A 23,831-nucleotide genomic window follows, 5' to 3' on the forward strand; every position below is an offset into this window, starting at 1 on the left:
TCATATGTTTTATTAAACAATTAATAACACGAGAACTTTCGAGGTTGTCGTTTTTTATTTCTTTAATTTCAGGTAATCATATTGGAGTTTGGATTGGCTTCTACGTGTCACGAAAAAGGATACCGGAGAAGCATGTGCTGGAGCTGAATCTTGGGATGAGCAGTGTTTCCAGAATACCACAGATCATCAAGCTGGGAATTAGATTGCAGTTGAATATGTATTTTTGATAAATTGCTCAGGCTTTTTCTATCAGTGAACATGAAGGCAATAGTAAAAAAAAATTTAGAGTAGGGAAGAACGAGGATGTAGTGAATGAGTGTGGCAGAGAAGAGAGAGAGAGAGAGAGTTCGTGAATCGAAATTAGAGAGCAAGAGATATCAGGTCAAGCGAGAGAGGCGTTGAAGATGTGTGCGTGAAGAAACGAGAAATAAAGCAGTCGTGTGTTTTGCTTGGACTTGAAACGACGTGTTGTTATTCCTGATCCGTAATATTGTGAAATTAAATGTAATATCGGGCTTCAGTCACGACACTGCTTATATGTATTTATCTATTCTTCATTTGATTTATTTGAATGTTTATATCATTCCTATTCCTTGTCCTTTTTTCTACCATTCCTCCATACCATATATGATCAAATTTCATGGACTAACGACAGTTACTGAAAAAGCAATGGAATCATCTGAAGAATTTGTCTTTAAAAAATAATAATCATTCTTCCAGCTTCCGGGAATCTTCTTCAATTTTAATGCCCACATTTATCTATTCACTAGATGATTTATTTAAATGTTTATATCCTTCCTTATCCTATTCCTTTTCTTTCAGCAATGGAACCATCTGGAGCATTTGTCTTTTTAATTATAGTTGTTTGTTTTGCAGCTTCCCGGAATCATCTTTAAATTTACTGCTTATTTGTATTTATCTTTTCACTGTAAGATTTATTTTTATATTCAGATCTACCATTCCCCCATACAATATATGATCAAACAAGCTCTTCCCGGCAAACTTCGTCCTGCCCTTTTTTGGTTTCCTAACGTTTCATGCTTGTTTGATTATTCAGCATCCTGTGATCAAAATTTGATTTTACGTAACTTTTCCCATACAATCTGCAGCTTTTCCGGAATCGGTTCCAGAGTGGCCAAAGTGTCATTTAGTTAGCGTAAGAACCTTCCTTGGGCTTATACGAACCCAACGCAACAAAGAGCACCTCGATCCGACGCTCCGTATTGAACTGATTCGCGTTCGAACAAAACCGTCGAAATTTTTATATATATAGATTGAATGACAAGAAAGAACATGGGGTGTAATCTACTAGGATACTTTCTTCGGATTAGCTGCGCTTGTGTTTGATTAGATTAGAGTATGAATTGTTAACATTCAATACGTTGCCTATTTATATGTAAGTACCAATAATACATGAACATTTTAAATAATTTAGCTTTTAAGAATTAGTTAAAGAATTATTTTTATTTGCAGGAAATGGAAAATCTTCGCAACAAGTTTGCTTATCAATATATTATTTTGTTTCTTTATTTTTTTCATCATTTCACCTCAGTGAACTAACAACGCACGTAAGATGTATTGAGAACAAAATTATTTTGAAAATTATGTTTTTTTCATATTTTTGTTTTCTTTCTAAATTTTAGCCCACAAGAATCTACAAAGATCTGCATTTCTATATAAGGCACTTTGTGTTTTTTCCGTTTTAGATGAACTTGAAAAAACACTATCAGAATCCTGAAGGAACCTGAACGGGTATTCTGCTTGGGCAGATGAAATATGTGTGAATGGCGAATCGAGGGCGAGCCAAGGCGGTTGGGGCATTTTGGGCGGATGAACTTTATATAGGGGGCGGATCGGGGGCGACCCGCTGGCGGACCATCTTACAGGGGCGGCTGTACCGTATATGAAAGGCGCATCAAGGGCGAGCCAAGGCGGTTGGGGCATTTTGGGCGGATGAACTTTATATAGGGGGCGGATCGGGGGCGACCCGCTGGCGGACCATCTTACAGGGGCGGCTGTACCGTATATGAAAGGCGCATCAAGGGCGAGCCAAGGCGGTTGGGGCTTTTTGGGCGGATGAACTTTATAAAGGGGGCGGATCGGGGGCGACCCGCTGGCGGATCATCTTACAGGGGCGGCTGTACCGTATATGAAAGGCGCATCAAGGGCGAGCCAAGGCAGTTGGGGCTTTTGGGCGGATGAATTTTATATGGGGGCGTATCAAAGGCGACTCGCTGGCGAACCAACCTACAGGGGCGGCTGTACCGTATATGAAAGGCGCATCAAGGGCGAGCCAAGGCGGTTGGGGCTTTTTGGGCGGATGAATTTTATATGGGGGGCGTATCAAAGGCGACTCGCTGGCGAACCAACCTACAGGGGCGGCTGTACCGTATATGCAAGGCGCATCAAGGGCGAGCCAAGGCGGTTGGGGCTTTTGGGCGGATGAACTTTATATAGGGGCGGATCGGGGCGACCCGCGGCGGACCATCCTATAGGGGCGGTTGAACCATACAAAACGGCGTATGTGGGGCGGATGAACGGCGGGTGAAACATTTCAAGGCAAACCTGGGCAACCCCGGGGCGAGTCGCTGGCGGACCAACGTCACGATAAAAAAACTGATCGTGCGCCAAATTGTTGCAAATTTTATCCGCCAGCAGGTCGCCCGTGGTCCGCCAACTCAAACGCTGGCGGATCGCCAGAGCGGTTTGGCGGTCCGCCAGCGAACCGCCGGCGGGCTGCCCAGTCAATGTATTAATTAATACTTTTTTTTTGAAGTGTGTAATCCCACATTGACTGGGCAGCCCACCGGCGGTTCGCTGGCGGACCGCCAAACCGCTCTGGCGATCCGCCGGCGTTTGTTTTGGCGGACCACGGGCGACCCGCTGGCGGATAAAATTTGCAACAATTTGGCGCACGATCAGTTTTTTTATCGTGACGTTGGTCCGCCAGCGACTCGCCCCGGGGTCGCCCAGGTTTGCCTTGAAATGTTTTACCCGCCGTTCATCCGCCCTACATACGCCGTTTTGTATGGTTCAACCGCCCCTATAGGATGGTCCGCCAGCGGGTCGCCCTCGATACGCCTCCCATAGAAAGTTCATCCGCCTAAAAAGCCCCAACCGCCGTGGCTCGCCCTCGACCCGCCTTTCATATACGGTTCGTCCGCCCCTGTAAGATGGTCCGCCAGCGGGTCGCCCTTGATACGCCCCCCATATAAAATTCATCCGCCCAAAATGCCCCAACCGCCTTGGCTCGCCCTTGATGCGCCTCTCATATACGGTTCAGCCGCCCCTGTAGGTTGGTTCACCAGCGGGTCGCCCATGATACGCCTCCCATATAAAGTTCATCCGCCCAAAAAGCCCCAACCGCTTTGGCTCGCCCTTGATGCGCCTCTCATATACGGTTCAGCCGCCCCTGTAGGTTGGTTCGCCAGCGGGTCGCCCTTGATACGCCCCCCATATAAAATTCATCCACCCAAAAAGCCCCAACCACCTTGGCTCGCCCTTGATGCGCCTCTCATATACGGTTCAGCCGCCCCTGTAGGTTGGTTCACCAGCGGGTCGCCCATGATACGCCTCCCATATAAAGTTCATCCGCCCAAAAAGCCCCAACCGCCTTGGCTCGCCCTTGATGCGCCTCTCATATACGGTTCAGCCGCCCCTGTAGGTTGGTTCGCCAGCGGGTCGCCCTTGATACGCCCCCCATATAAAATTCATCCACCCAAAAAGCCCCAACCACCTTGGCTCGCCCTTGATGCGCCTCTCATATACGGTTCAGCCGCCCCTGTAGGTTGGTTCGCCAGCGGGTCGCCCTTGATACGCTCCCCATATAAAGTTCATCCACCCAAAATGCCCCAACCGCCTTGGCTCGCCCTTGTTGCGCCTTTCATATACGGTTCAGCCACCCTTGATACGCCCCCCATATAAAATTCATCGGCCCAAAAAGCCCCAACCACCTTGGCTCGCCCTTGTTGCGCCTCTCATATACGGTTCAGCCGCCCCTATAGGTTGGTCCGCCAGCGGCTCGCCCCCGATCCGCCCCCTATATAAAGTTCATCCGCCCAAAAAGCCCCAACCGCCTTGGCCCGCCCTCGATTCGCCTTTCATACATATTTCATCCGCCCACGCAGAATACCCGTTCAGGTTCCTTCAGGATTCTGATAGTGTTTTTTCAAGTTCATCTAAAACTGAAAAAAAACACAAAGTGCCTTATATAGAAATGCAGATCTTTGTAGATTCTTGTGGGCTAAAATTTAGAAAGAAAACAAAAATATGAAAAAAACATAATTTTCAAAATAATTTTGTTCTCAATACATCTTACGTGCGTTGTTAGTTCACTGAGGTGAAATGATGAAAAAAATAAAGAAACAAAATAATATATTGATAAGCAAACTTGTTGCGAAGATTTTCCATTTCCTGCAAATAAAAATAATTCTTTAACTAATTCTTAAAAACTAAATTATTTAAAATGTTCATGTATTATTGGTACTTACATATAAACAGTCAACGTATTGAATGTTAACAATTCATACTCTAATCTAATAAAACACAAGCGCAGCTAATCCGAAGAAAGTATCCTAGTAGATTACACCCCATGTTCTTTCTTGTCATTCAATTTGATCATATATTGTATGGGGAATGGTAGATATGAATATAAAAATAAATCTTACAGTGATAAATACAAATAAGCAGTAATTTTAAAGATGATTCCGGGAAGCTGCAAAACAAACAACTATAATTAAAAAGACAAATGCTCCAGATGGTTCCATTGCTGAAAGAAAAGGAATAGGATGAGGAAGGATATAAACATTTAAATAAATCATCTAGTGAATAGATAAATGTAGGCATTATAATTGAAGAAGATTCCCGGAAGCTGGAAGAAAGATAATTACATTTTAAAGAAACATTCTTCAGATGGTTCCATTGCTATTTCAGTAACTGTCGTTAGTTCATGAAATTTAATCATATATGGTATGGCGGAATGGTAGAAAAAAGGACAAGGAATAGGAATGATACACCCAACCGGCGGTCGCATGATTGTGATACATGGCGGCATGAAAGTATATCAGAATCTGCATGAAAACTGTCCTCATGCATTTTTTGCGATATAGGGGTATGACATTTTTGCCCGTTACCGACAATTATCGACATTACCGACAGCAGATTGATTGTATTGCAGAAAAAAAAATCTTAACAGAACGAGGATTGAACCATCAACTACTAGGTTGCTGATCCGACACGCTACCACCGCGCCATGGACGCTTGATGAATGGTGAGGAACAGAGCGCGAACATAATGTTCTCTCTAGAGTGTTGCTCGGGGACGCGCCAGCATTCTATGTGTTGGTGAGAACTGCAGATCGCTGACGTGTTTACACGCGGGCAAAAATGATCTATGGGCTTGCTGCAAAAAATGTAATAAAATATAACATTTTTTGCAGCAAATCCACTGTTGCAGATTTTGAGATATATTTTTCGTTTGGGTGTATAAACATTCAAATAAATCAAATGCAGAATAGATAAATACATATAAGCCGTTCATTTATAAATGATCCAGGGAACTGTTAAAAAAATCAAACACAATTTTAAATGATATTGTTGCCGCTGAACTGATAATTGAAAATAATTGAAATTACTTCCAACCCACGTCCTGCATCATGCACACCTAAAAAACGTCAAACAAAAGAAAGACAAAAATCGCTTCTGCACCACTAATTTCCTCCACTGCTGGCACTGAACCCGCAACCTTTGGAGTGTTAACATTCACACAAAAAAAAAACATTAACATTAATTGAGTAAACATTGGCACCAAATCCGCTTTGTAAATGCCACCTCGATACTCTTCAAGAGGTTTCCCTGGGAAAGGTATACTTTTTACCAAAATGTACACCAAATTTCCATACAAACATACAAAAAATAATAAATCAAATCATAACAACAATGAAACATATCAAATTAAAAGTATTCCAAATGATTGCACATCTGCCAACAATATTTATAAGGGGTGTCAATTAAATTACACAAACAATAACGATTATTCTTGCAAAACAACCTTCAATCACTATTTCAAACGCACTTTCAACTGTTTTTTTACATAAGTAAACAATCTAAACACACAACACTTCTCCCAACACGAACTTAACAACGAAAATCAGCAGCCGCCGATTAACACACCGAAGCTCGTTGAAAACTGACTGAAATGTCAAATTCGAAATAAATTCCTTCAGATGCAAACCGCCACGGCAATCAGCCTTTGGCTCGCCGCGGAGATTGAGGGCGAACGATATTGAAACATTTCAGCGATCAGTTTGAACCGCCCAGGCGATGCGCCCATGGCACGCCAAGGCGGATGGAGGGCGGACGTTGTGTCAAATGCCCAGGCGGCCGCCCTCGGTTCGCTAGGGTTCTAGGCGGACCACACGATCAGTAACGGCCGCCGATGCGTAACGTCCGCACTGATCAGTGCGGACGTTACGCATCGGCGGCCGTTACTGATCGTGTGGTCCGCCCTAGAACCGCCCTAGCGAACCGAGGGCGGGCCGCCTGGGCGGTTGAAATTTGACATTTGAAATTTTTCAATTTCGTCCGCCCTCCATCCGCCTTGGCGTGCCATGGGCGCATCGCCTGGGCGGTTCAAACTGATCGCTGAAATGTTTCAATATCGTTCGCCCCTCAATCTCCGCGGCGAGCCAAAGGCTGATTGCCGTGGCGGTTTGCATCTGAAGGAATTTATTTCGAATTTGACATTTCAGTCAGTTTTCAACGAGCTTCGGTGGGTGTTGTTATTTAATCGGCGGCTGATGATTTTCGTTGTTAAGTTTGTGTTGGGAGAAGTGTTGTGTTGTTTAGATTGTTAACTTATGTAAACAAACAGTTGAAAGTGCGTTTGAAATAGTGATTGAAGGTTGTTTTGCAAGAATAATCGTTATTGTTGGTGTAATTTATGTGACACCCCTTATAAATATTGTTGGCAGATGTGCAATCATTTGGAATACTTAGAATTTGATATGTTTCATTGTTGTTATGATTTGATTTATTCGTTTTTGTATGTTTGTATGGAAATTTTGTGTACATTTTGGTAAAAAGTATATCTTTCCCAAGGAAACCTCTTGAAGAGTATCGAGGTGGCATTTACAAAGCGGATTTTGTGCCAATGTTTACTCAATTAATGTTAATGTTTCTTTGTGTGAATGTTAACACTCCAAAGGTTGCGGGTTCAGTGCCAGCAGTGGAGGCAATTAGTGGTGCAGAAGCGATTTTTGTCTTTCTTTGTTTGACATTTTTAGGTGTGCATGATGCAGGACGTGGGTAGGAAGTAATTTCAATTATTTTCAATTATCAGTTCAGCGGCAACAATATCATTTAAAATTGTGTTTAATTTTTTTTCAGCTTCCTGGATCATTTATAAATGAACTGCTTATATGTATTTATCTATTCTTCATTTGATTTATTTTAATGTTTATATCATTCCTATTCCTTGTCCTTTTTCTACCATTCCTCCATGCCATATATGATTAAATTTCATGAACTAACGACAGTTACTGAAATAGCAATGGAACCGTCTGAAGAATTTTTCTTTAAAATATATTTATCTTTCTTCCAGCTTCCGGGAATCTTCTTCAATTTTAATGCCTACATTTATCTATTCACTAGATGATTTATTTAAATGTTTATATCCTTCCTTATCCTATTCCTTTTCTTTCAGCAATGGAACCATCTGGAGCATGTGTCTTTTTAATTATAGTTGTTTGTTTTGCAGCTTCCCGGAATCATCTTTAAAATTACTGCTTATTTGTATTTATCTTTTCACTGTAAGATTTATTTTTATATTCATATCTACCATTCCCCATACAATATATGATCAAATTGAATGACAAGAAAGAACATGGGGTGTAATCTACTAGGATACTTTCTTCGGATTAGCTGCGCTTGTGTTTGATTATATTAGAGTATGAATTGTTAACATTCAATACGTTGCATGTTTATATGTAAGTACCAATAATACATGAACATTTTAAATAATTAAGTTTTTAAGAATTATTTAAAGAATTATTTTTATTTGCAGGAAATGGAAAATCTTCGCAACAAGTTTGCTTATCAATATATTATTTTGTTTCTTTATTTTTTTCATCATTTCACCTCAGTGAACTAACAACGCACGTAAGATGTATTGAGAACAAAATTATTTTGAAAATTATGTTTTTTCATATTTTTGTTTTATTTCTAAATTTCAGCACACAAAATCTACCAAGATCTGCATTTCTTGTATATAAGGCACTTTGTGTTTTTTTCAGTTTTAGATGAACTTGAAAAACACTATCAGAATCCTGAAGGAACCTGAACGGGTATTCTGCTTGGGCGGATGAAATATGTGGGTAATTCTCCGCCAACTCACACAGCAGTTGCCCCGACCCTCTTCGATTTGCGTGAAACTTTGTCCTAAGGGGTAACTTTTGTCCCTGATCACGAATCCGAGGTCCTTTTTGATATCTCGTGACGGAGGGCGGTACGACCCTTCCATTTTTGAACATGCGAAAAGAGGTGTTTTCAATAATTTGCAGCCTGAAACGGTGATGAGATAGAAATTTGGTGTCAAAGGGACTTTTATGTAAAATTAGACGCCCGATTTGATGGCGTACTCAGAATTCCGAAAAACGTATTTTCATCGAAAAACACTAAAAGTTTTAAAATTCTCCCATTTTCCGTTACTCGACTGTAAAATTTTTGAACATTTCATTTTATGGGAAATTTAATGTACTTTTCGAATCTACATTGACCCAGAAGGGTCATTTTTTCATTTACAACAAAATTTTTCATTTTAAAATTTCGTGTTTTTTCTAACTTTGCAGGGTTATTTTTTAGAGTGTAATAATGTTATACAAAGTTGTAGAGCAGACAATTACAAAAATTTTGATATATAGACATAAGGGGTTTCCTTATAAACATCACGAGTTATCGCGATTTTACGAAAAAAAGTTTTGAAAAAGTTGGTCGTCATCGATCATGGCCGTTCATGGTCACCGGCGACAGACACGGACGACGAAACAAAGAGAAACGCAAAAGTAACTTTTTCAAAACTTTTTCGTAAAATCGCGATAACTCGTGATGTTTATAAGGAAACCCTTATGTTTATATATTAACATTTTGTAATTGTCTGCTCTACAACTTTGTAGAACATTGTTACACTCTAAAAAATAACCCTGCAAAGTTAGAAAAACACGAAATTTTAAAATGAAAATTTTTGTTCTAATGAAAAATGACCCTTCTGGGTCAATGTAGATTCGAAAAGTACATTAAATTTCCCATAAAATGACATGTTCCAAAATTTTTACAGTCGAGTAACGAAAAATGGGAGAATTTTTATAACTTTTTTAGTGTTTTTTTCGATGAAAAATAGGTTTTTTTGGAATTCTGAGTACGCCATCAAATCGGGCGTCTAATTTTACATAAAAGTCCCTTTGACACCAAATTTCTATCTCATCACCGTTTCAGGCTGCAAATTATTGAAAAACACCTCTTTTTTTCGCATGTTCAAAAATGGAATGGAATTTTGGGCGGATGAACTTTATATAGGGGGCGGATCGGGAGCGACCCGCTGGCGAACCAACCTATAGGGGCGGCCGAACCGTATATGAGAGGCGTATCAAGGGCGAGCCAAGGCGGTTGGGGCTTTTTGGGCGGATGAATTTTATATGGGGGGCGTATCAAGGGCGACCCGCTGGCGGACCAACCTACAGGGGCGGCTGAACCGTATATGAGAGGCGTATCAAGGGCGAGCCAAGGCGGTTGGGGCTTTTTGGGCGGATGAATTTTATATGGGGGGCGTATCAAGGGCGACCCGCTGGCGAACCAACCTACAGGGGCGGCTGTACCGTATATGAAAGGCGCATCAAGGGCGAGCCAAGGCGGTTGGGGCTTTTTGGGCGGATGAACTTTATATAGGGGGCGGATCGGGGGCGACCCGCTGGCGGATCATCTTACAGGGGCGGACGAACCGTATATGAAAGGCGGGTCGAGGGCGAGCCACGGCGGTTGGGGCTTTTTAGGCGGATGAACTTTCTATGGGAGGCGTATCGAGGGCGACCCGCTGGCGGACCATCCTATAGGGGCGGTTGAACCATACAAAACGGCGTATGTGGGGCGGATGAACGGCGGGTGAAACATTTCAAGGCAAACCTGGGCGACCCCGGGGCGAGTCGCTGGCGGACCAACGTCACGATAAAAAAACTGATCGTGCGCCAAATTGTTGCAAATTTTATCCGCCAGCGGGTCGCCCGTGGTCCGCCAAATCAATCGCTGGCGGATCGCCAGAGCGGTTTGGCGGTCCGCCAGCGGACCGCCGGCGGGCTGCCCAGTCAATGTGGGGAGTTAATGTGGGATAAATCTTTAACCCAAAAAGAAACAGTCTCAAATCTTCGTGTTATTAAATAACAAAAAAGCAATACTGTTTTGACTTGTTTTTATTGTTCTGTTGTGCGGGTTGTACGCGTATCGGTCGAAAGTTCTTGTGAAATTCAACTTTTTCGTGAAAATCTCTCGTTTTAGTGCCAATATTTTTACCATAATGACCGGATATCTGCAGATATCCCCAACGGTGGCGTACACAGTGTTGAGTATGTTTTTAAAAGCAATTTTCATTGACATTTTTGTATTTAACTTTGTCCCGTTTCACAGGTGAAATTTTAGCTAGTTCTGGAATGGCGGTCGATGAACCGGACAGTGCCAGGATCGCCGAGATCCTGACACCGAAAAGTCCGGCCAAAGCAGCTGCAGTACAGCCGATGGTTTCGATTCCGGTTGCGAGTGTCCCCACGGTTGTGAAAGAAGAATTTAGAGAAATAGATTCCGATGACCGGGCGTTGGTTCGGTACCCAATGTGCGTGTCTCACGAGGCGGTACCAAACGTGTTGAGCTTCAACGAAGACTCGACGTTGGTTTCCGGTCGAATGACCCCGTGCCAGTTCAACGAGATTGAGTTGGCACTGCTGCAGCGGGCAATGGCCAACGGCCAGGACGAGGTGTCGCTTCTGACCCAGTCGCTGTCGTTGTCGATGATGGAGGCCCAGTTCCTGCGGATGCATTTGAAGGAGTTTAATTTGAAGGCACGCTCGGTGCTGGAGCTGTTTAAGGTAAGTTATACTAGGGAAAATCAAACGTAGTATATATTTGCAATATCGTTCCAACGTTTCAGTACTGTGAGGGCACGAATGACCGCTTCTGTCGCTGCCCGGAGATTCGCAAGCGAGTCTACGAGATGGGCATACTCGTTCAGCGTAGCGTTCCGTAACGGCGATCTTCAAAACCCTTCCAATAAAAGTGCCACGCTGCGCGATGGTATCGAACGATCGATATTAAATAAATTTTATTGTTTTAATGAATTCGAGAGTTAAGCGGATTAAGGATACGTCCGGTGATGAGCGCCAGGTCCATCTCTTTGTCCAAAATGCAAAACAGGAAGGGATAGTTTATGGCCAGCTCGATGGGGTTTTTGTACAGCGATGTGAACCCTGTGAACGAAGCAAAGTATTAGCCCAATTAGGGTGGGTCTTCAGGCAGAACCGTCTTCTGTAGGAATGCTACAACAGATTCTTTAATTACGTTTTAGCTGCTGCAGTGACTGCGTTCGGATGTTGATGTTGATTGACTGCTCGATGTGCTTCGCGTAAATCAGTGGGTCTTCCGTCATGGGCGTGAAGTCGGCACGCGCTGGTTCAAAGATGTCGTTGATTCCCATCTAGAAATAAAAAACGAATTAGCCTCTGCGTAACAATGGGTGCCAAGTTATGTAATACAAACATTTTGCAAGTCGCTGGTCAGAATGATGTTCCCCTTCAGGTTAAACTTGGGCACGATCGTTTTGACCCACGACGGTGTCATCTGCTTCACGATATCCCTCAAATTGGGTACATTGTCACCGATCTGGAGCAATTTCATCAAATTACTGAGCCCAAACTCGTAGTCCGGCAGTATGATGATCAGCATGTAATCGTCCGAATCCAGCTCCAACTCCAGAACCGTCGATTGGAGTCGTTCGATGTACGCGTACTTAAGAATCGTGTTGTAGATCTTGTACGGCACCTTAACCGTCTCCGTTTCGCTCAGGTAGAAGTTGTGCTCGATCGTATCTTCGAGCAAACGATCCTGCTGGAACTGGTTCGATCGCTCGGCGGAGAAGCTCGGGAACGCAGCGAACGGAGACGCCGTGGTTACGTCCTGAAGAAGAAAGTTCTGCAAAAACCGCTGATGACTCGCCAGGTCGAATTCCTCCGGGTTTCGTTTACTCCGTAGCGTTCGCGTCCGATAATTCGGATGCGATTGACGTCGCTGCGACTGACTCAATCGTTGACCACGTTTTCTCAGATTTCGTCTCCGCTTCTCACCACCCTCGGCAGGTGCCTCACTCGGAGCTTCCGTCTGCTCTTCCGTGGTTGCCTCGGTTGCTTCTTCCTCTTCGGTCGTTGTCTCACCCTCCAACGTGGTGCTTTCACCGTCCTCGTCCGTGCCCACGGTAGTCGTCTCATCTTCGCCAGATTGTTGTTCCGACTCGGTTGTCACCGTTGTTTCTTCGTCCTCTTCCGACGAGCCCGTCGTGTAATCCAGCGTGGTGGGAATCGATTCGGTGGTGGACATGGTCTCTTCTTCCTCGCTGGATGTCATCTCGTAGTCCGTTGGGAACGTTGTGGTCTCCTCGGACTCGGTTGACATTGGGAGAATCGTTGTGGTGGTGGTGGTTTGCATGTGCATTTCCGGGATGTTGTCCAGGTCGTAGCCGTAGAATTTCAGTACGGATTCGTACTCAGGGCTTGAACGAACACGATGGCGAAATAAATAAAAGTAAAAAAAAATATCTACATGGTTTTGACACGATCCCTTGGGATTGCTTGATTCGAACATATTTATATTGATTTAATTAATTTGATGCTAAGCGTTGATTCAACAACAAAAAATTAAATATTTTATTCTTTCTTTAGTTAGCTGATAATTCGATGAGATTTGTAAACTTATTTAAGGGATACGGTGGAGATTATCAACTCCTAGGTAACCTGGGATTAATCTAATCTAATCTAATCTAATCTAACACAAACGCAGCCAGTCCGATGAAAGCATGCTGGAAAGTCTTGTGATTAGATTACGCCCCAAGCACTTTTCTTGTCATTATTAATAATTGCAGTACATCCGAGAACACCCGAAAACGTATTGCAAAAATTAAAGCGGCCAGCCCTACTGCGTTGTGTTTGCCGCAGAGAGGATTCTAAGAACGGATCACATTTCAAAGAATCTACAGGGAGGAAGGATGCGTGGACATACCGTACCAAACGCTCCAATTTATGATTGCATTGGTGTTGTGTAGGGTGTGTTAAGTGTTATAATACATAATTATTCATTTATATTCAATTTATATTGAGTTTTATAATAAATTACCTGCATACCCTGCTGAAAATAATATTTGGTTATGAAAGGAGACGATTAAAGTACAGATGCAGGCTGATAAAGATAGTTAAAGTTAAAAAAAATATTGACGATTAGACTTTAAAATAGGAAAAACTGCGTAGAAGAATTGAATAAGGATTTCACAAGAAATGAGTGAACGGAAATTAAGATTAGTAGGAGAAAAGTCAAATAGTTCGAAACAATGTTTTAAATTCATAAATTCTTTGAAAAGGATACACTGCTCAGGATGTCCCGGACGCGCAAAATCGTGAAACCGAGTCTCATTATATCTATTGTCGCGCAGGAAACTGGACAAAAACTAGAAGTGGAATTTTCAGGATAATCCTTCGCCGACAAAATATCACAGCAACAGCATCCACTTTTGATAACTATTCACCTAACGCTCACTGTTTCTCACGATTTTCCATTTATCGCGTTGAACGGTTCGAATTTCACTACTACAAGATCGGAGCTTGAATATCTACCCCCTGTGACAAAACGAGATGGCGATCCCCTGCGATGAAAAGAGGTACGATTTTGACTTGCATCCAATTTATCGCAGAAAGTTTTATGCAACCTATGCCCATTGAAAAAAAATGTCTCCGGAACGACGGAAAATGGAACAGCGCCGCAGCAAATGTCAAATGGCATGAAAACCCAAATAAAAACTTTTTTTTTTATTTGATTTTTTGTGGACAATCGTCTAAATTAGGTAAAAACTTCACTTGATACCCAAAATATGATCTTTAAATAAAATGTTAACACCAAATTTACACCGCAGAGTCACGCCAACTTCGCAAAAATCGTATCGAAATGTAGAGCAATAAATGAACGAACCGACGCGTTTCGTATACACGGAAAAACCTCCGCAACTCCTAGGTAACCTGGGATTAGACAATCATCACATCACATGGCGAAATCCAGTCTGCAATCTGCAAAAATCACCGTCTCCTCTAACGGAGCGAAGCGAATTGGATGAGATAATGTGATTTGTGTTTTGGAGACTCAAAACAAAACTTCAAATAAAATTGGCACTGGCCATTCGTTTTAACCTTTTTAAAATCTAAACCCTTAATCATTCTTGTCTCAGAATTTATTAAATTGTTCCAACTGCCAACATGTTTTTCCGTCTTTCCAATTGTTGCTCTAGATATTTACAATATTTTTGATGTGTTGATTTATCTAGGGCGTCCAATTTTCCCGGGTTTGAATTTCCCGGAAAACGGGAAAAATATTTTTGAAATCCCAATCTCAATACTCTACACTTCAATCTTAACAAGGATAGCAGTTTCTAGATAGCTTGATTTTTTTGTTTTTTTTTTGTGATTTGGTTTTAAATCTATTTTATTATTCATTTTGATTCAAATTAAATAAGTCTATAAAAATTTTTTTTGACTAAAAAATCTTTAAAAAATATTTTGAAATGTCTAAAATAACAAATAAAAAGACAGCAAATAAAACTATCTAGGTTTTTAAGCGAAGATGGCGTTCGATTGGTGAATGTCTGAACTATCAAAATCAAGCAGTAGCACCAACATTAGAAAAAAAATGTGGCCGTCATGCCATGGCACACTTTTTTCGCAATTTTGGTACCACTGCGTGATTTTGACATTACGGGCGTTCACCATTCGAACGCCATTTTCGTTTAAAAATCTGGATACCAGCCAATATTAAATTTTAGATGAGTTAAGACATTCATGTTTTATATAAAAAAATACTTTTGAAAAATATTCAAGCAACTTTCTTGTATTCTCTCTGATCGAAACAATCTATTTTTATATTAGCTCGAAAATATCCCATTTGGCATAAGAGCCAATTACAATTAAAAAATAATCGTTGGAATATGTTTTTCAAAGAGTTAACATTCAGTTCGATTAGCTTTTTTAATCAACTTTCTGTTTCTTTGTTGTCACCGAAAAAAAGAAAAATCATTAATAAGATACCTCATAGCACAATGATATAGATTTTCCTTTGCCTGTTTACTCAATAAAGTTGTAATTGTTTCGGCTGTTATGACGTATTGAAAACTAACCAGAGAATTGTTTTCTGCATTATTTTAACATAGATATTTGTAAAATTTAAAAGATTAAGTTAAAAATCTTGAATTCAATTTTGTTAACTTTATTATATTTTTCCAGCACATTTTTTTCAGAAAAAAAATAAAACATAACCGGACCACAACCACATAGGCAAATCAATTCTGGCACGCAGGGCCAAAAGGTTGGGCACCCCTTTTATAAGGCATTAAATAAACCCTGGATATATGCTTAAATTTTTTTTGCTCATCTATTTCCACAACAAAACCTGAATTTCCAGATCAAAACATGATATTTTTTCCAAATTTCGGGAATTCCCGGGAAAAAATAAAAAAATCCCGGGAATCGGGAATTCCCGGTTTTGGAAAAATCCCGGGAATTTTGTCCCGGGAATTCCCGGAATGGACGCACTACATTTATCTGAAAATATCGGTAAAGTGCTTTTTGTCTGCTAATCTAATTTTAATATATTGAAAAAAGCAAGGGACCATGTTTTCACGGTTTATACGGCTAGAGTTTTGTTTGAATAGGTCCTATAAACATATGAAACACAATAGCTTATAAGACCTTTAAAAAAAATCTAAACTTTTTTATTTTAAATGGCAGCACTGCTAAAAATTATTAGTCTTTGCGAGGATTTACTGTCTTCTTCAACAAGTAAAAAAAAATCAAAGTAGAGCAATTCTCCCCAAAACCGCACGATTTGAAAAAAATATTAAATTTCATTGTAGGGGAGAGTGGGGACACTTGATCCCAAGCTTGTATTTCTTCAGCATGTGGGTACAAAATTGCTTTGTTCTAGAAAGTTGTGCAAAATTGACACAAAATTATTGTAGAGAACAAATTTAAAAAATATGTTTAGATTGAGTTACACACATTTTTCCAAAAAAAAAAATGCTGCAAAAAACCTACATGAGATATTTTTTTCTCTCTGTTTTGATATGTATAACGTCATGATTCGAAATCCGGACACTTAGTAGCATATCATTTTTGTTATAGCTTACAAAAAATCATGTAATAAATTGGAAATGAAGAAATATCAGCAGGATGTAGTATTAACAGTCAGTTTTAAGAGAATGCATGCAAAATATGCCTTTTCTAACAATTTTTCATCAGAATTTGAAAATTAAAATGACTTGTTGTGTTTCGAATCCCGTACACTGATAAAAGCTGATTCAAAATCCGGACACTTCTGCTTCGAATTCCGGACACTCGTTTTCGCTAATGAATCGCACAAATTTGGGCTGAAATGTTAGTGAATGGCATTCTTTAGGTCTCAAATAAGCTATTAACATCAAAACAACCGATATTTTATATAAAAATTTGCTTGAATTTAAGGAAATCAAAACCATAAATTTCTGCTTTTCCTTCCCGGTGCTTCGGACGCCTATGAAATATTTCACGTGAAATGTTTCGCATTTTTGGTAATCTTATAATTTCATTGTATTTAATTCTTTTGACATTAACTACAGCTTTCAAACAAACTTTAAATGAAAGTGGATGTTAGAATTCATCAAATAACTTATTTTTGACATTTATAATTCGAACGTATATCCAAATAATTGATAATACAAGATGAGGTGTCCGGTTTTCGAAGCGATTTGAAAATTCCTTTACAAAAATATTTTTTACATGGCTAAGTTTATCAATATTACCTACGAAACCCTTACGTATTTGACATTCAATTTACAATCAATTGTTTCAAAAAGTGCGTTTGGGGAGACTTGATCCCTGCATTTTTACAGTAACTGGAATCAGCATCAATCTTAATTAATTGGTTTGGTTTTTCGTACATGAATTCCTTTAAAATAGATGTATATATGGATGACTTACTGAAGTTTGAATCATTTTTCAAATGTTTTGTAAACAAAAATTACCAGCTTTTGTAAACGTGCTCAATTTTGGTCTAAAAAAGAATATTTTAAGTTTTCAAATATTTTATATACTATTCTTGTTATATTTTGAATGAAAACGTTCAGATTTTATGTGAAATTGTTGTAACTGACAGAAAATCAATAGTTTAAATGAATAAGAAACATTTTGCTTAAGATTTCTTCAAAATGTTGAAACGGGGATCAAGTTACCGCTAACATTTTGAAAATGCCGATTTAAAATATTTTTTTTGCAATTCCGTCATGAAACTACTCACTTTTCCTGTCATTCTTGAACGACGAAATAGCCTACTTTTCTGTACCAAAAATAACAGAATCGAATAGCAACACTTTCCAAAATAAATGCTGAAAAGTTCTACTTTTCAGCACTCAAATGGGTGCTGAAAAGTTGAACTTTTCAGCACTTGTTTCGAATAGTAACACTTTTCAACATTTTTTTGATTTAAACGATTTACTGACAAAATACATGAAAATTTGACATAAAATTTCACTCAGTGTGAGTTTTTTGGAATTGCAAAAAATGTTGTATGGAACTCGTTGCAAAACTTGATTTTTTCAGCACTCTTCGTATTTATCCAACTCGGTGAACCTCGTTGGATAAATGTACGACTCGTGCTGAAAAAATCCTCTTTTTGCAACTTGTTGCATAAACTACTATTTCAAAACGCTTGGCATGACTCGAAAAATTTAGCTGATTAAATACCCTTATTAGCCAAACATAGTTGAATGTTTAAGCTTTCAATTCATGCAAAAAGTTTATAGTTTACTGGGAAATTAAGAGAGTTATGTGCGATACAAAAAAAGTTATCAAGTGACGCCATTCTGGGAAAATTCATTCCGGATAACGTCCTTTTCAGGAAATTCGATTCCGAGAATTGTCATAGAATCCTTCAAAACCTACCGAATCGTGATGTTCTCGCTGCTCAAGCTCAGCCCGCTGAGCAAGTTCTCCTTCTGATAAAAGTAACTTCGCAACCGCCGATGAATGTCCCGGTAGCCCACCCGCAGAATATCCTTATCGTACGGAACGACCAGATTCTCGTGAATTTCTGCTGCGCTCCGCCCATCCGCTCCCTCGTACAGCGCCACCAGAATGCTGGCCAGGGCACACGGCGAAAAGGCAATGTTGTTCTTGTTGCCCTTCGAGTGTAGGTACAGGATGCGGAACCCGAGGTGGTTCGTTTTGTCGATCATCGCATCCAGCGGGGTGATCTTGGGTCGAACCTCTTGGACTGGACCACCGGACGGTGATGGTGGTGGAGCCGGAACGGGTTGTGCTACCAAGGGTTCATCAACGCCCAGGTTTATGCTGTAGTACTGGCTGGAGCACACAGCAAGCCCCGCGACCAGGACCAGGACGATTCCGGAGATCATCGCGATCGACACTCACTCATTCACTTTTTGGAAGGACACGCGCGACTACGCGAGACTAAGAACCTCGGCATCAACACGAGACGGACTAACCTGTTTCTCGGTCGGGGAATGTATTTTATAATATTCGACGACTTCTTGTCTTGACTCGCGGGGGCTTCCACGCGTTCTTCATTGATTCGGCGTTCGATCGATTAGAACTAAACGTTGCTATCGCCGGTTTGTGCCATCTCATCTGGTCTCTTTTATGTTGGCTGAGGAACGTCGTGTGCCAAAAGAGTCGCAGATCTTTTGTCGGACAAACACCTCGCTCCGCGAGCGGTCATGGAACCAGCCGTGACTCGATGGCGCGGAAATGGTCGTCGAGCCGAGTCACTAGACTTGTTTTCGCGATTAACCCTCTACCGTACTGGGATGTTTACAGTAACATTTTATAAATGGCATTATTCATTTCTGGAGTTTTTTTTGAAAAGGTCCAACAAACCAAATTTTCAGTTTTTGCTTTTTGGGTGTTTTCGAAACCACCTTGAGTCAGGGGTATTAAAAACACACAAAAAGTAAAAACTGAAAATTTGGTTTATTGGACCTTTTCAAAAAAAAACTCCAGATTTGTTTGTATAGTTCATTTCGGGAAACATTGTTTGGAAACTTGCCAACACTGAAAAAAAAAATTAAGGAAGCTTTGAATCATCTGCTAAAAAAATCAAAAATCAAACCATCCACATTAATGACCCCGGGTCTTTTGTGGTCTCTATTGCAAGTTTCTGCTCGAACCTAGGAGTCCGAAGGCTTGAATGGGGAGAGCACCCAAACCTCTTTCTACTCCAAGGAACCTTCCACCCCAGTGTTTGAACTGACGACCTTTGGATTGCGAGTCCAATCGCCGCCAGCGATTCCACCGGAGTAGGCTTGGTTTGGTGTGTTGTTTGTACTTATGGCATGGAGACGACTCCTACACCTGGAATGACTTAACGGCCTAACAACCAAGGCCGGGACCGACATTTTACTTCCTCATCCGATGGAAGGTTGCAGCAGATGGGAATCATCTGCACGTTCTTTAAATCTAGATTTTTTTGAAAAGGTCCTATTAGCTATTTTGTTTCATATGTTTATAGGATCTATTAAAAATACTCCAGAAATCTAGATTAAAATTTCAAATGGTCCTATCTGCATAGGAAACCCACGAGGGATAGGTTGTTTTGAAAATTAAATCTAGAAATGCTCTTTAATGAAAACAATGAAAATTTGATTTGTTTCAGAGAAGAAAAAAATCAAATTAGTGTTGGTGGTGGCTGTTACGTCGTATTTCAAACTTATAGAATTTTTACATTTTTATTACAACTTTTATGATGTAATATTGCTTTAATTTTTACTAAAAAGTGAAATTAATCTGGAAAGGAGGTACCATGATATTTTTACTGTGAAGTATTTCATAATTTATTTTTTAACAGAAATATCAACCATGCAAATTTTGGCACATTCAGGGTTGTAAAGACAATTTGCAGTGCCAATGGAGAGGGCAATAAATGGGAGGAGACCCATTATCATGCTTCTTCTTTTCGGTTCATGTTCTACACACCATTCGATATAGCCATTCTGTAATAATGCCGGGCTGGGATTCTTGATTTACCTGCTGCTGTCTGTGCACAGTCATTCCGCATTGAGAAGGTATGTTACTCCTACCGAATTTCGGTAGCAGCACATTGATGGACACCTTCAATGGGGGTTCGCTGGTTTAGGTGTTGTAGAGTGCGGCATGTAGCATCAGGGTTGTGACTCTTTTATAAATTGATATATTAGATTTTTGGCGATTCTATCGATGGCCTAATTTCAGTGAATGGATAGAGTACCGTTGGAAAGTTCTATAAAGAAACCATAAACTACGAAGGGAGGTGTGGTGTACATGTCTTAGCAAAATTTAATGATCAGGTGAAAAAATAGCCTTCTACAACCCAACCCCACCGGGCTTCGACCTAAAAATTCGTCAAAAATGTTTTTTTTTCCAATTTTGAATCTTCAAATAGCATGGCACTCCACAATTTCTATTATATATTGGGTTTGCTGATTTACTTGTTTCATGTGACTTCGTCAATGTCTTGAAAAATATTTTTTTTCTGAGGTCAATTTTTCTAACTACTTTTTACTCTACTTTTTATATTATTTGTATTTTGCAAGCAGTGTTAACTTTTCGGCTTTTTTTATTTGTAATTTAATTTTTACACGTAAACTTGACTTGACGTTACCTATGACAATTTTGTCCGTTACCGATAATTAATCGACATAACCGACGGCTGTTTGAATGTATTTCGAAAAAAAAAACACTCTTAACAGAACGAGAATCAACTCTTGGTTGTTAATCCGATACTTTCTCACTGTGCCAAGGACCGTTCATACATATTCTTCTCTCTGATCAGTTGCTTGTATTGGTGAGGACTACAGTTCGCTGAAATGTTTACATATCGGGAAGAGTTGGTACATTTACGGGCTAAACTGCAAAATCTGTTCTAAAAGTTATGTTTTTTTCATGTGAGTATATAAAATGTAATGATGCATAATGGCTTTATTTTACACAAAAATGCGTCAGACAAATATCTTTTTTCGATTTGTGAAAAAAAGAATTAGGGTAAATACACTTTTGCTTTGTAATATTCAATGATTTTTGTAGTTTTATTATTCGCATTTTATGCTGTCGTTCTCGCTGCATTCATTTTCAAGAAAAGTGTTTGAACATTGCACAGTGTTCGGAATGGCAAAATTAAGTGGAATAAATTGATAAATTGAAGTCCTAGCCAAATGGTGTCTTCAAAAGAGTTGTTGTACTTAATAAAGACAAAAACTAACTTTGTTGGATGACGTTGTAGGGCTTTGGTGTCTTCGGCAAAGTTGTAGAGGAGAAAATTTCATGAAAGTTTGTCGAAGGCACCACATTTGTAGCTCTTAATCTACTCGCGATATACGCCATTTTTGCAAAAATTGTCCAAAAAAGAACTTTTTTGGTGATAACTCAAAATGATAGCATTTTAGTGGCATACTATGGTTTGAAGAGTTGTTTATGACATAAAATAACACATCTTTGCCGAAGACAGCAAAATGTTTTGAGCCTTTATTGAAGAGTTATAACCATTTTTATGTGATTTTGAGCCTATTTTCAAGTTGCTATGTTTTCAAAATGGCGCATTTTGGCGCAAAACCGAACAATGCACCAGAAAGTACAAACTTTCAACTACATTTGCTGAAAATATCTCCGTGTCTATCCGTGTCTATTTTTAGATATCTCGATTTAAATTTGACGGTTTTTAAGCAATTTATTTATGTTTTAAAGCGGAATCTTATTGAAACTTTGGCAATAATCGGTAAATTGATCAATTTTTATGGAAAATACATTGTTTATGCTTAAAATTATGACACACATTCTAAAATTATGAATAAAAACATGTTTAGCCCAAAAATAATGTAAATTAAAATTTTAAATAATTGTTTGTATTTAAAATTAAATATTTCCTTTTATATTTGGTCAGTTTAGAAAGGTTGTCGTATTTTTTTCATAGACAAAGTATTTTCCATAAAAATTGATCCATTTACCCTTCAATTCACCGATTTTCAACTCGTATTCAATATGATTTCGATTAACATTTATAAATAAATTGATTAAAAACTGTCAAATAGACACGGATAGACACGGAGATATTTTCAGGAAATGTAGTTGAAAGTGTGTACTTTCAGGTGCATTGTTCGGTTTTGCGCCAAAATGCGCCATTTTGAAAACATAGCAACTTGAAAATAGGCTCAAAATCACATAAAAATGGTTATAACTCTTCAATAAAGGCTCAAAACATTTTGCTGTCTTCGGCAAAGATGTGTAATTTTATGTCATAAACAACTCTTCAAACCATAGTATGCCACTAAAATGCTATAATTTTGAGTTATCACCAAAAAAGTGCTTTTTTGGACCATTTTTGCAAAAATGGCGTATATCGCGAGTAGATTAAGAGCTACAAATTTGGTGCCTTCGACAAACTTTCATGAAATTTTCTCCTCTACAACTTTGCCGAAGACACCAAAGCCCTACAACGTCATCCAACAAAGTTAGTTTTTGGTTGACACCCTGGAAGGTCGTCACCCTGTATGTCAATAACTTCAAAAGACAGTCCTTATTAAGTACAACAACTCTTTGTGCATTGACCAAAGTGACACGTGGGGAACAATGAGACATTCTATGAAAATCAATTCATTACATTTTCTGCAATCATGTTTTCGTAATGTTTTATTAAACGTAACTTAACTATACAAGTTTTAAGCCATGTTACCAACTTCAAGTAAGTTTAAGTAACGATAGTTGTACTTAAAAAATATTTACATAAGTGTCATGAAAACCTTGTATTTGAACTAAAAAACATTAAATAAGGGTCATTCCAGGGCAACTGAGTACACTATTAGACTCGACCTTCTCCGATTTGGACAAAATTTGGAGGGAACGTTCATCTATCGATAGCTGATAAAAATTCCAAGTTTGGTGCTGATTGGACCCTCTCTATTTTTGGCACCGCTTTCTTTTTTGACGATTTTCTAAAAAACTTTTTTTCTTTTAATTATAAATTTGAAGACTTTCTACATGCTGCATTTTGTTGAAAATTGTCCAAGGAATTCAATAAAAATAAAATGTTAACTCTTAAATGCCCCCTTATATTATATTTTCACGTTTTATGAATAAAAATTCAGTTTCGACCGATTCCTTGTATTTTTATTTGTTTTATTTTATCACCATCGTGTTCCCCGGACAATTTTACATAATAATCAAAGTTAACCTCAAATTAAAATGAACTATTGGCGAGATACAGCGATTTTACTGAAAAAAAGTTTGATTTTGCGCAGCACTCGGAAGTACATGGTGTACTTTTCAACAAAAAGGGATGAATCCCGCATAGTTCGGTTTTTATATGTGTGAAACTTTTTCGAATTTGAATTCATAGGATAGAGTGCTGTGCAAAATCAAACTTTTTCAGTAAAATTGCAATAGCTCATTTAAATTGGAGGTTAACATTGATTTTTATGTAAAATTGTCCGGGGAACACGATGGTGATAAAATAAAACAAATAAAAATGTAA

At 39.4% G+C, this 23,831-nt stretch overlaps 2 protein-coding genes across 2 annotated transcripts; one reads left to right on the top strand and one right to left on the bottom strand.

Moving 5' to 3' along the window:
* Positions 1-10,448: 10,448 nt before the first annotated feature.
* LOC119770485 lies at positions 10,449-11,374 on the top strand. The gene is made up of 3 exons (XM_038265475.1): positions 10,449-10,609; positions 10,671-11,125; positions 11,188-11,374. The coding sequence occupies exons 1-3, from the start codon at positions 10,561-10,563 to the stop codon at positions 11,281-11,283; spliced, it is 600 nt and encodes a 199-aa protein (XP_038121403.1). The 5' UTR covers positions 10,449-10,560; the 3' UTR covers positions 11,284-11,374.
* On the bottom strand, positions 11,322-19,073 carry LOC6043267. The gene is made up of 4 exons (XM_038265474.1): positions 18,257-19,073; positions 11,793-12,798; positions 11,595-11,730; positions 11,322-11,503 (listed from the first exon to the last, which is right to left on the bottom strand). The coding sequence occupies exons 1-4, from the start codon at positions 18,727-18,729 to the stop codon at positions 11,367-11,369; spliced, it is 1,752 nt and encodes a 583-aa protein (XP_038121402.1). The 5' UTR covers positions 18,730-19,073; the 3' UTR covers positions 11,322-11,366.
* Positions 19,074-23,831: the final 4,758 nt, after the last annotated feature.

The sequence above is a fragment of the Culex quinquefasciatus genome, chromosome 3 (assembly GCF_015732765.1).
Source record: "Culex quinquefasciatus strain JHB chromosome 3, VPISU_Cqui_1.0_pri_paternal, whole genome shotgun sequence".
NCBI lineage: Eukaryota > Metazoa > Arthropoda > Insecta > Diptera > Culicidae > Culex > Culex quinquefasciatus.

Coding starts and splice junctions, on each gene's coding strand:
- LOC119770485 (XM_038265475.1), top strand. CDS start 10,561: ATGACCGGATATCTGCAGATATCCCCAACGGTGGCGTACACAGTGTTG. Junction 10,610..10,670: donor GGTGGCGTACACAGTGTTGA/GTATGTTTTTAA, acceptor CCCGTTTCACAG/GTGAAATTTTAGCTAGTTCT. Junction 11,126..11,187: donor CGGTGCTGGAGCTGTTTAAG/GTAAGTTATACT, acceptor CCAACGTTTCAG/TACTGTGAGGGCACGAATGA.
- LOC6043267 (XM_038265474.1), bottom strand. CDS start 18,729: ATGATCTCCGGAATCGTCCTGGTCCTGGTCGCGGGGCTTGCTGTGTGC. Junction 11,731..11,792: donor TGACCAGCGACTTGCAAAAT/GTTTGTATTACA, acceptor TTTTATTTCTAG/ATGGGAATCAACGACATCTT. Junction 11,504..11,594: donor GTCACTGCAGCAGCTAAAAC/GTAATTAAAGAA, acceptor CTTCGTTCACAG/GGTTCACATCGCTGTACAAA.